Raw genomic sequence first — 12,063 nt, 5'->3', positions numbered from 1 at the left:
TCACCGGGGCTTTGCTTGGGACATGACAGGATCCCACCAGCCCCAACAGGGCACATTTCTCTTCACTGCTGTCCCTTCCAAATCGGGGGCAGTGCAGGCAGCTGGCACACCGCAGATAAGGTGTGTGAACAGCATGTGGGCAGCATGTGGGCAGTGTGTGGACACACAGTGAGGCCATCATCGGCCTGGTGGGCAGGCGGGGGGCCAGGGGCACCCACCCCAGCTCCGGGCTGCGAGCAGGGGGTTGGGAAAGGCGTGTGTTTCCCTTTAAGAGGCAGGCCCTGTAGCTGCTTCCTCTCAGCTTTGCAAGAGCCCTAAACACAGTGCATCTGCCTGCAGCCTGCCTGCACGCCTGCCTGCAGCCTGCCTGCAACCAGCGTGAGTAGGGCTTGGCCCCAGTGCCGGGACTGGGGAGGGCTGGCACCCCGGGGCAGTGGGCACCCTGCTTGCCGCTAAAGGCAGGGGGGGATGGCATTGCCATGGAGGGAGCCGGGCATCACTGCGAAAGGTGCCAGGCATCGCTGTGCTGGGCGCTGCAGCACGATGCTCACGGCGCTGCAGCTGAGAACACTGGGCACACTTCACGTCACTGCAACGCTGGGTTCTGGGTGGGCTCGCCAGGCATTGGGGTGCAGGGGGACCAGGGCTGGTGCCCTGCAGACCGAGGTGTGAAGCTGCCGTGCCTCGAGCCCACCCTGCGGCGCGTGGGCAGCACGTGGCGGTGTCCCCGCGGCTCCGGTGCCAGCAGCGCCGCGCTGCTGCGCCAGCTCCCGGGGCTGTGCCTGCGCTCCAGCGGGGGCACCCTGCACCCTCGGGCACCGGCTCTGCTGGCCCCAGCGGGTGGCAAGTGTGGCTGCACCCATGGTGAGCAGAGGCACTGACTGCACAGGAGAGTCTGGGATTGAGCAACCTGCGGTGAGAGCAGCCGGTTTCACGCCCCAGACTCTGGAGAGCACCACCGTACCCCGTCTTGGACCCTTCCGGGTTGAGCATCTTCTCTCCCACAGCCCCCTGGCCCGGGGTGTGTTTGCAGGCACTCGTGAGCCTTGTCTAAGCAGGGCACAGATGTCAGACCCCCGCCGGTGTTGGAAGGGGTCTGCCGGAGGCTTGCCGGGTGCCGGGCCCCCTCTGCCGGCTCCGGGGATGCTCACAAGTAGCCAATTCTGCTGGTAGCACCCTGGGTGAGTCCCGTGCAGGGCACCCTTGAGTGTCCTGGCCCCCAGAACTCGGGACAGTGCACATTTCTGGTGTCGTGGGCTAGCCAGGCTACCCCCCACCGATGGGACATGCTTTGGCAGCCAAATGTGTTGCATGGGGTCGGTGCCTGCCATGTCTGTGATGCAGAGTGGCAGCCCTGGTTGGACTAGGGGTGTCCTTGGCCAGGATGATGACTGCTGCTGGGCTTTGTCTGGAGCCGGGGCAGAGGAGGCAGCCCGAGCTCTCTCCTGCACTCCTTGGTCGAGTTGCATGCTCGGCTGCCTCTTGTAAACCGAGCTTGCTGCTTTACAGTGGGGCTCAGCCACTTCTCTCCCCCTGCACCCCTACGTGACCTTTTCCCAGTACTCCCTGTCCAAAGGACACCCTGGGATCCCATTTCTCCAGCTGCCCCGTCCCCGACTTGCTCTTGAGCCAGGTGATCCCCACAATGGGCACCCCCACAATGGGCAGCAGCGGTGAATGTGGTGGTGTGCAGTGTGAGCCAGGCGGGAGGATGAGGATGGAGGGGACTGGGAGCACTGGCTGGAGGGCGGGTCTGGGGGCACGGCTCAGGTTGCCTGCACTCTCCCCTGCAGGCAGGGGAGCTGGAGCTGCTCTGCTGGCTCTTCCCACCCCTCTCCTTGCACCCCTGGTATGGAGTCTGATTGGCACCACTGCCAGGCAGTGCTGGCTTTCTCCTGGCTATTTTGGGGTGTCACAGCAGTCCTTTCCCCCTCTTCAGCCCAGGCTTGCTTCCCAGCCATGCTGCTGCTCCCACTCCTCCTGAAGGCCACCCTGCTGCACCTGGCCAGTGGCTTCTACCACCCCTTCTACAACGGCTTCTACTACAACCACATCATGAATGACAATGGCGACGAGCAGGACAAAGGTATACTGGGGACAATGGGGGCTGGCAGGTTGTCACAGGAGGCTGAAGTACCCCTTTGCCTCTGGATGGGATGGAGACGCATAACTTGGTGGGATGTAGGGCCCAGAGGAGCAGTGGAAATGCTTCAGGGATACCTGGGGGATGCTCTTGGCAGAAGAGGTGGTGGGTGGAGGGAAGATTTGGGGATGCTGCCCAGCCCTGGATCCTGACCTGCCTGTCACACCTTCCTTCTTCCCCCCAGTGGATTACTTCAGCGGATCCAAACTAGTGGTGGAAGCCTCCAATGACCCTGTCTACAGCTACAATGGTGCCAATGTCACCCTGCCCTGCCACTACCGCTACGAGCCCGACCTGGGACCTAAGCGGAAAATCCGCATCAAGTGGTCCAAGCTGCGGGACGACTACACCAAAGAGCAGGATGTGATGGTGGCCATTGGCAAAACCTACGTGGCCTTTGGGGACTTCAAGGGCCGTGCTCACATCCGTCAGGCCGGCGAGGCCAGCTGGCACGAGGCCTCACTGGTCATCAGCGATGTGCGCTTGAAGGACGATGGCAAATATCGATGCGAAGTCATCGATGGGCTGGAGGATGAGAGCGACGTTGTGGACCTCCGGCTGCAAGGTGGGGGCATGCTGGGGACCACATGACCCTCTGCACCAAGCCAGTGAACCTGTCCTTCCTGTGGTACCTTCTCCTTTGGGGACACAGAAAGAAAGGGGGGTTGTGGAGCTTGATCACGGCAGAAAGGGGCTGGGATGCTGGGTCTGATGGGACAGTGGCTTGGGGCTGTCTGGCTCTGGCCTCAGGAGTGAGTGAGCCCAGAGCTGTCTGCCCAGCTGGGACACTGAGGTTGCTGTTGGAGTCAGAGTTGGGAGTCACCCTATGGCCGCAGCATTTCCTGCCTTTACCCACCCATCTTCCCACTGTGCGGCATTACGTGGAGCTGTCCCCTCCCCTCCCAGCTCTGGATATCCCAATGCATCTTGTGATGATCCTTGGTGACTGGTCCAGCTTCTCTTGCTCATTTGTCATGAGGGACCTGACTCAGCCCTGACATTGCTTTGGAGCTCAGAGCTGTGGAAATGTCCCCATTGCTTGTCCCTGCCCCACCCCCTTGGCCCCTGGCCCTGCCTCCCACAGTGACTTGTCCCTGCCAGTCCTTGTGACTGTGTCCAAAGTGGCGATGCCCGTGGTTCTGTTGTGATCCATCCCCCCGACAGAGATTCATTCATCCCCATGCTGGTGGTCCATGCGTCTCCTGGGATCATGAGGATGCTGACCTTTGTATCCCTGTTCCTGAAGCCTGTGCATCTCCATGACAATGATCTCTCCATCCCCACAGGGGTGGTCCATGCCTCCCGGGGACCACTGTCTGTGTGTTCCCAGGACCGTGATCTGTACAACCCCGTGGTGGTGGTCCCTGCATCCCCGTTATAGTCTGTGAAACCCTGCATGTGCAGGTGCTGTCCCCGTGAGGGGGTCCTTGTGTCCCCAGGACCGAGCTCGTGTGTCCCTGTGCCACCAGATGTCGCTGGCAACTTGCTGCTGGCGCCTGCATGTCCAGAGCGGCCCCATCCCTGCATGCCTGAGCTTTGTCTCCGTCACACGGAGGTGGTCCCTATCCCAGAGCCTGAATTTGACACGGGTCAGGGACCCCTATGGCTCCTGCTGGGGCTGGGTTCGGGTTGGGTGGGTTGCCCACGGAGCCAGCTGAGTGTCCCATCTGCCTCCAGGCATCGTGTTCCCCTACCAGCCTCCCCGCGGGCAGTACAGGCTCAATTTCCACGAAGCCGAGCAAGTGTGCCAGGACCAAGGTGCCATCCTCGCCAACTTTAACCAGCTCTTCCAGGCGTGGAGCGAGGGGCTGGACTGGTGCAACGCAGGCTGGCTGGCCGATGGCACGGTGCAGTACCCCATCCACCTGCCCCGCAAGCCCTGCGGGGGCGTGCACCTCGCCCCGGGCATCCGCAGCTACGGCCCACGCCACCGCCACCTCCACCGCTTTGATGCCTTCTGCTTCTCCTCCGCGCTCAAAGGTGGGCTCTGGGCCAGGGATGGGGGTGGGATGCCGGGGAAGGTGCTGCGTGTCCCTCCCTCTTAGGGCACAGGACTTGGCTTGGGTGGGGTTGTTCCAGGCATTCCAGATGGGGATGCTCGGGATGATGCTCCTCTCTCACGCTCCGCTTTCCCTCCTAGGAGAGGTTTTCTACCTGGACCGCCTGTCTGGGATGACGCTGGAGGAGGCCAAGCAGAGCTGCCAGGATGCAGGGGCCGAGATCGCCCGGGTGGGGCAGCTCTACTCCGCCTGGAAGTTCGTGGGGCTGGACCGCTGCAATGCCGGCTGGCTGGCAGATGGCAGTGTCCGCTACCCCATTGTCACACCCCGGGCCAATTGTGGCCCCGCGGAGCCCGGTGTCCGCAGCTTCGGCTTCCCCAGCAAGGGCAGGTTTGGAGTCTTCTGCTACAGAGAGAGATAAGGAGCCGGGAGGGATCCTTCTTGGATGAAGGATGTTTCCAGCCTGCCAGTGCCCAGTGTTGGGCATTTCCAAGGGCTGTTTTGGGGCTGACTGGGGGGAGGTGGGATGGGGGGAGGTTTCTTTTTTGTTTTGTTTTATTTCCTTCCTTTATATTTTCCACACCTTGCTCAGCAGCTGGCACCTGCAGCTGCTTGGGGTGGCTGCCAGCTCGGCAGCGCGGGACAGTCCCTGTTGTGGGATGTGTGCAAGGATGATCCCCATGGGCTACTGCTGCCACCCCACATGGCCGTGCCACCCCATGGGTGGTGGCCCCTTCCTGTGGTGGCAGGTTGTCACTGACACCCACCTGCCCTTCCAGGCTGGTCCTGCCTCCGAGTTCATGAGGCAAGGCCATGAGGGAGTGAGGCAAGGCTGGATTTGGCCAGAGCAGAGAGCAGGTATCTCCATTGCATCCTGTCCCCTCTTCCAGCCCCATCCATGTCCTGCTGAAGGATGCCATTGTGCCTGTCCCTGCTAAAGCACAAGTGCCTTTCTCTGTGTGCCCCTTGCCTGAACTCCATTTGAACTCTGGTGCCTTCTTCTCTGAGCATTGGCTATGAAAAGATGTGTTTTTTCTGAACATCTTCTAATAAAATGGTGGAGAAAGCCCTGGAGTGACATGGCTGTGTCCCCATCTCTGTCCCAACACAAGAGAAAGGTCTTCTGCGGAGAAAGGATTTGGGGATCCCTGGCTGTCTCATCCTTGGCTGAGCATGTCTCATTAGTGCTGGCTCAGCTCAGTTCCTGCAAGGGCCTTGTGTTCCCTCATTAGTGAGTGTTAATTAACCCTCGGGGTGTCAGGACTGAAAGCTAGAAGGTGAAGCAGTTCCTACTGGTCATATGTTTTAGATGGGTTTTAGGCATACGGGTTAACCCCCTTCCAAACTGGGAGCTGAACAGGGAGGGTCAGTATCCTACTCCAGGGTCCTTCTTCAGTGAGGGCTTGGGACACCCCTCCTACCTCTGTGGTCCCTTAGGTGCTGCCTGGGGCTGAGCCATTCCTGTGTAGCTTGGAGCACCCTCTTTGGGTTCCCCTTCCTTCCTTTTTGCCTTGCCATGGGAGACCCCTCTCTTCCCAGACCACTAGACATCCCTCTTCCTTATAAAAAAACCAACACTGACCAAGTGCCCATTCCAATTTCGCTTTCTTTATTATTTATCATTATTTCAAAATAGGATATGTTCAAAAATATAAATAGGTGCAGGGAACGCTGGTGCCCCGCACGGTCCCCTGGAAAGAGCACGTTGTCCCAGGACGAGTGCTGTGCTGCAGAGGGGGCAGTGGGGAAGCAGAGAGGGGTCACAGTTCCCACCACCTGTGTCCTGGGTCTCAGCATCCCCTTGCCTCCCTCCTCCCACAGCTCCTTCCACCACAGCCCCCCAGCCCTCCCCACCCGTCCTGACGTGCTGCAGCAGTAGAAGGATTCTGGAAAAAAAAAAATAAAGCCCCAAAAGGTGCTGTTCACCCTGGAGATTAAATAACAGAAATAATTACATTGTTCGTGGATAAAATCAGGAAAAAAAATAATCATCTTTATTATTTAACTTAACCCCCTGCCCTTTGCAAACCCACCCCCCTCCCTGTCCCCAAAGGCATGAAGATAATTGGAACCGGACGGTTAGTAAAAATGCTGAGATCTAATTCGTTTTGCTTTGGTGCTTGGAAAAACAATTTTTTTTTGTATATATATACACAAAGGTGGGTTTGTCTTTAATATAATTTTTTTTCCTTATATGACAAAAAAGCAACAAAAAGAAGAAGAAATCGACTCTGTTAATATAACTGTTCCGTTAAAAATCTCTCTTTCTCGCTTTCCCCTCGGTCTCTCGCCCCGCTCTAATGGGTGCGTCTGTGCACGGCGCTGCCGCTGGGTTTCGACCGGCTCCTGGGGCTCCTCTTGTATAGCCTGCGCTGGTAGCTGGAGGCTGTGGAGGAGAAGAAAAGGCACCTTGTTGGCAGGAGCCGGGACAGAGAAGCTGCTTGTCCCACGCTGGCCGCCCCGGCCCCTGGCTGCCTGGAAAAACACGGGCAGCCGCAGGCAGCGCTGCCCGGGGGCGGCTGCGTGTGCCCCGGCGCCAGCCCGCCCGCACACGCACAATCGGCCCTTCTCTCGCCCTGACCCGGCTTTGCTTCACCCAGGGGAGAAGGTGCTTGGGGCTCGGCGAGAGCCTGGGCAGGAGCATCATCTCCACGGCTGCTTGTCCCATCCCTTCCCTGTGCCCAGCCAGGAGGGCAGCTCGTCCCCCTCTCACCCACTGCCCTATCAATCCCTAAATCCCCAACCCCAATATTCATTAGTAGTGGGATGTGCTCAGGGCACAGGAGGGGAAACAGCCCGGCCTGGCTGGCAGGGACAAGGTTTCTGCCTGATCTTTGCTGCTAGTCTTCCTGGAAGCTGGCGTGCTCTGGCGTGATAATTGCAGGAGGGTTTTGGTGGAAGCAGCAAAAGCTGGATGGGAGACGACCAGGTCTCTTGATTGCTGGCAGTCTGTGTCAGGACAGCCTGCAGCTCTCCAGACCCACAGCAGAGCCAAAGGAATCAGCATCTTGGTCTGCACCAGGCAGCCGCCCTTGGACACCTCCTCCATCCCTCCTCCTTTCATCTCTCTGGGCAGAGGTTTGTCCCTTAAGCCCGTATCAGCTTTCCCTGGCTGTGGGACCATTGCTTAATCTGCCTTATCTGGAATTGCCCAGCAGGACCAGAACCTGGCAAGGAGGCCACTGGACAGATGTGATTTGTCTGAGGCCAACAAAATTCTTGGGAAGCTGCAGGCAATTAGAGATGGGACAGGGGTGTAGGCAGGCCTGGGAGTGGGCTGGGACACCAGTGGAAGAAGGCTGACTGCCATCAGCTGGAGGCCTGACAGAAAGAGAGTCAGGAACCCAGCCCTGTGCCTTGGCTTGTATCTGCTGCAGGACTCCTGTCTGCTCCCAGGGCAGGGGGACACCAGGGAAGGGCTTGGGGGCCCCGTAGCTCTCCCATCCTATTCTCTCTGTTGATGCAGATTGTGCCAAAACTCACCCTTTCAGAAGCCATTTATTTTTCCTTCTCTGAGTAGCCTGGGCCATTGGTAAGCTCCTTGTTGCCCTTCCCTGACTCTGGAGCTGCCCCTACTCTACCTTGGTGGGTCTCCAGGGCAGTCCTGCAAGTCAGGCTCTGTGGTCCCACCTGCCCCAGAAGATGTCAGCTCCCATGGCCCCATCCCAGGGGAAACTTCCAAGAAGTCAAAGGAACCATGGTGTGCCCTTCTGCCTGTCTCAGAGCTATCCTGCGCCCCGAGATGATGTCCCACATTCCCAGCTCCTTCCAGCTGCAGGGAGGCATCAGCCCTAACCCGAAGGTACAGGGATCCAGACGTACGGTTTAGGCAGGATATCCGTGGCTCCTCCCACTGCCCGTTGGGCTGGCACCGGATCGTGGGCACGTGCCGTTGGATGTAGCCTTGGTCGCACTGGTACCGCACCATGGAGTTTATTTCGTAGCGTTCCTTCTTCCGACCGAAGGTCCTGGCATTCTCCACCGCAGGGGGGTCCCTGCAGGCCACTGTGGGAGATGGGCATAGACTGGAGAGTGAGTGAGAGCACACCAGCCTGGCTGAGCAGGCAGCTCACACCCAGGGCAGGCTGGGCGTGCAAAGCCTCGTCACTCTTCCACAAATAAAACCTTAACTCCCTTTGAGATTGGACTCCCTCTGTCCACAAGGCTTTGGAGCAGGGGGATATAGAAATTCTGTGATTTGAAATTAAACAGGGGTCTGCCTCAGTGCTCCACTCCTGCCTCCTGGAGAGGCTGTGAGAGCGGAGCATCACAACAGCTGCCTGTGTCTGTAGGAGGGCACAGAGCTGGTGTGTGGGAGTGATGCAGCAGCCAGGGTATGACTCTGCCTGGGGATGTTGAATGTTAATTCCTTGTCCTATTTAGTTTCAAGTCCTTGTGGAACTTTCTTCTAGAGCCTTGGCCAACTTCTGTTTCCTTCTATCTCTTTGATCACCCTTTGCAGTAACAAAACCCACATTCCCGGGCACTGGGCACTCTGCTCCAGACCCACAGCCACCTACTGAGTCCCCCATCCTTGCCAGTATGGCAGAGGGTGCTGACCTGTTCCTTTCTTGCAGGTGAAAGGGAGGTGATAGTTGCAGGGAACATCGTTCCATTCGCCTTTCTCGTGCCAGATCATCACAACGCAGTCCTCGCCCGCCGAAAAGAAGTTATCGGGTTGGTTGGGCCGCCAGTTCTCGTATTGCTGCCGAGAGAGGACAGTCCTTCAGCTAAGGTTGGGCCCCAGTCTCTCCTGCTCCCTCCCTCATCCTCACCCCACCTCTCCCACACCTCTCTCCAGCAGAGCCCGTGGGTTGCCAGCAGTGCCCCTACACCAGTTATTTCTGTTATGATGCTGCCCAGGACCCGACCAGTTTTTCTAGAGGCTTGGAAAATCCCTGAGCCCTACAAAGTTTAGGGTTTCCTCCACTCAATGCCCAACCCAAGCACTCAACATGTAAGCCATGGGGCCCTTCCCACCACCCTGAAAAGCTGGTGCCAACTCATGCCATGGCCTCCAGACTCACCAGGGAGTGCCCGTCAGACCAGCGGAAGTCATTCTCCACAGCTCTGTCACTGAGGCCGATCCATTGGTAGTCCTGTGCATGACCTAGAAGAGCAGGAGGGAGAGAAAAGAGTCACGGCTGTCCTACTCATTGCTGGAAGCATTTCTTTGCCATCTCAGCTGTCCCTGGTCCTGGAGCCTCTGGTTCATACAGCTACCTCCCAGTCAGTATTCCTGATGCCCTTTTCCCTTATATCATGTTTGCCCAGCTTCCTCCTCACTCAACTGCCATAAGCATAGGTGTACCCATACAAGGATAAGGCTTTGTTAGGATTCACAGGAGCACCAGTGGGGAAAATGGTGGTTGAGGATAAATCTGCCTGTAGAGTCAGAATCCAGTGGTTGGATCCATGCCCAGTCTTAGGCTGCCCTTAGCACTCACTGTTCACAAATTCTTGTTCCTCTGGGGTGATGATACTGCTCAGGTGGGCTTGATGTTGTCGGCATCTGGTCTCTGCATCCATCCAAGTCTCCCTCTCTTCAAAGTGCCTGTAGCAATGGCCCTGGAACTTGGTCCAGCCTTCCTCACAGTTTTCCAAGTCTGAAACACACAGAGGAGGGATGAAAAGGAGTTGGTGCATGTGTCTGAAAGGTTTCAACTCACCTCTTAGCAGCTCATGCTCCCATGGCATGGGACAACACATGGTCACTTTCACTAAAAAGCACACCCTGACACTGTTGCCTGTAGGAATTCCCGGGGAAAGTTGTCAGAAGGCATCCAAGACACGCAGAGAGGGCAGCCTGTGTGGAGGGCCCTGTGTCTGCAGTGACACAACCAATGCTACTAGAAAGCTTGAATGATACAGACTTATTCCTGAGAGATTCAATCCCTGTGAAATCTGCTTTTGAGGAACTGACCGAGCAAGAAGACCTCTCTTCCCACTTGTGCTGTCCTGCAGAGTTTTCTTGCTTTGTAAAAAAACCCTCCAAACCCCATATCCAGATGTCCAGAATCAATGCATATGTGTTGAACATGAAAGAGGGGGCCACCAGGTGTGGGTGGTCCCATCGCTTGGTGTGATTCTGGAGGAGAAACAAACCAACCAAGAGGGGTGAAAAGCAATGGAGACAGAAACTTACCACAGTGGAGAGAGAGAACTAAGTCTCAATGAAAAAGCTTAGAAGCTGCTAAAGAACTACAAACATTTCTCAGCTTTTCAGAAGATCTTTTACCATCTGAGAAATATTGAGGAACTGAACACCCTTAAGAAAAAATAAAACCACAAATGGGGGAAAGTAGAGACAAATGGAGAAACCACTAGGAAAGACCTTCAGCAGTTCCCACACAATGCAACACCGCACATCTGTCTGCTACATGTGACTGAAGGAAACAGAAAATGAAATGTGTTTAATCTCAGCCTTTCAGATGTCTGATCTACCATACTTTCTCAGGCCCTTGCTGCTCTGAGAGTGGTGGGCTTCCATGAGCCCTCATGCCTCTCTCCCTTTTCAGTAAGGTTTTCTGTACTCAGTTTCTTTCTCCTTTGTTAAACTTGGTAGGTCAAAGCACTTGTCACTTTCAGTAACACTAATTCCTCCTAATCCACCTTTCTGGTGTTCTTCCAGCTGGACATTGCAGGCACTTCATAGATGTTGGAGTGGTTGGTAGTTATTTGAGACATTAAAAGCATTTCCTGCTTTCTTCAACAGATCAAATGGGTTGATCTGAAGTAGGTGAAGCTCAGAGGATTCTTGGGTTTTGCAGGCAGATCTCTTGCAGAAAGTTAACTGAGAACTTGCTCTGTCTTTTGAGATTAAGACTTTTTCCCATTATCTTTAATGGCATCCCTTGTCATCACAGATGGAGGATAGGACAGCACATGATAAAGAATCTCAGCAGGCCATTTTCTAGGAGAAAGGCTATGCTTTCCTACATAATTTTTTCTTACAGGTAAATATGACAGCAATTTTCTTGGAAAAGAATGATGAAAATCTTGTTCCCTGGTAGGGACACTTTCATGGTGACAAAAGGGACTGGCTGTGTGCATTGTACACCTACAGTATCCCATTGTTCTTGGACACCAACAGCAAGGATGGTCTGTCTCATGGGAATATGAAGATTTACATTTCCAACAAGTTTTAGGAAACTGGCTTCCTCTTGCATCTCCCAGGCATCAGAGCCCATAATTCAGGGAAAAGAGAAAATTAAGTCTGGCTTGGACGAAACAAGATCATAAGCAGTTACAGGGTGGAGAGTCTCTGGCTGGATAACAAGGATCTTCAACAACAGGTATCATGGGTGGGTAAATCAAGAATTGGTGAGGTTGCATTGGAAAATTGAGGCTAAGACAGCACAATTCCTGCCCAGAAGGTTCAATGATCCTAAGCCTGCTCCTTATAGTCTACTCCATATGTTCATATTGGAAGCAGAAAGAGATGTGGAGAAAGGGAAGGAGAAAATCTAACATATATTATCATTACTCATGCCAAGGTGAAGAAGATACTGCAACCTTATTTCTCTTTTGTTTGAGTAAGGAAGGAGAGCTTCCCCTCATCTAAGCTGACAAAAGTTTGGACTTTCATCAGCTTTAAGGAAAAACTCTTTTTCTTTCCTTATAGAAACAAAAAGAAGTGTTAGTGCACTAATTTTGATGGAAATACAGGTTGCTTCCCGTTTTCTCAAAGATACATTCCCTGCTGATTTTTCCACAGGAAGCTACGTTGTGGAGATGACAAAAATGTCATGCTCTGTCAAATCAGTGGAGATTCCTGGAGTGAATGATGCTTCTCTCAGCTGAATCTTCCCTGAGAGAAACACAATCATTTTTCATGGGTCAGTTGAAGCATCCTTCCACGAAGTTCCAGTCTAGCAGAGAAAGTTTGCCTGGGGTGAAGATATACTCAGAAAGTTCCCT

At 55.2% G+C, this 12,063-nt stretch overlaps 2 protein-coding genes across 3 annotated transcripts in view; one reads left to right on the top strand and one right to left on the bottom strand.

Annotated features, from left to right (window-relative positions):
• Window positions 1-217: 217 nt before the first annotated feature.
• Window positions 218-5,221, top strand: HAPLN3 (hyaluronan and proteoglycan link protein 3). Its single transcript, XM_068203731.1, has 5 exons — window positions 218-378; window positions 1,940-2,086; window positions 2,328-2,708; window positions 3,821-4,123; window positions 4,284-5,221. Exons 2-5 carry the CDS (start codon window positions 1,960-1,962, stop codon window positions 4,562-4,564), a joined length of 1,092 nt encoding a protein of 363 aa, XP_068059832.1. The 5' UTR covers window positions 218-378; window positions 1,940-1,959; the 3' UTR covers window positions 4,565-5,221.
• A 519-nt stretch (window positions 5,222-5,740) lies between these two features.
• ACAN (aggrecan) overlaps window positions 5,741-12,063 on the bottom strand; it is a 47,550-nt gene continuing 41,227 nt past the window's right edge. For both annotated transcript variants that reach the window (XM_068203730.1, XM_068203729.1), the window contains 5 exons: window positions 9,591-9,749; window positions 9,171-9,253; window positions 8,704-8,848; window positions 7,966-8,148; window positions 5,741-6,529 (listed from right to left, as the gene is read on the bottom strand). In XM_068203730.1, coding sequence (XP_068059831.1) covers window positions 6,441-6,529; window positions 7,966-8,148; window positions 8,704-8,848; window positions 9,171-9,253; window positions 9,591-9,749 — 659 coding nt within the window. In that variant the 3' untranslated portion in view covers window positions 5,741-6,440. The remainder of the gene's footprint in view (window positions 6,530-7,965; window positions 8,149-8,703; window positions 8,849-9,170; window positions 9,254-9,590; window positions 9,750-12,063) is intronic.

The sequence above is a fragment of the Anomalospiza imberbis genome, chromosome 13 (genome assembly GCF_031753505.1).
Source record: "Anomalospiza imberbis isolate Cuckoo-Finch-1a 21T00152 chromosome 13, ASM3175350v1, whole genome shotgun sequence".
NCBI classification, from domain to species: domain Eukaryota; kingdom Metazoa; phylum Chordata; class Aves; order Passeriformes; family Viduidae; genus Anomalospiza; species Anomalospiza imberbis.
This window is presented reverse-complemented; position numbering and strand designations above follow the sequence as displayed.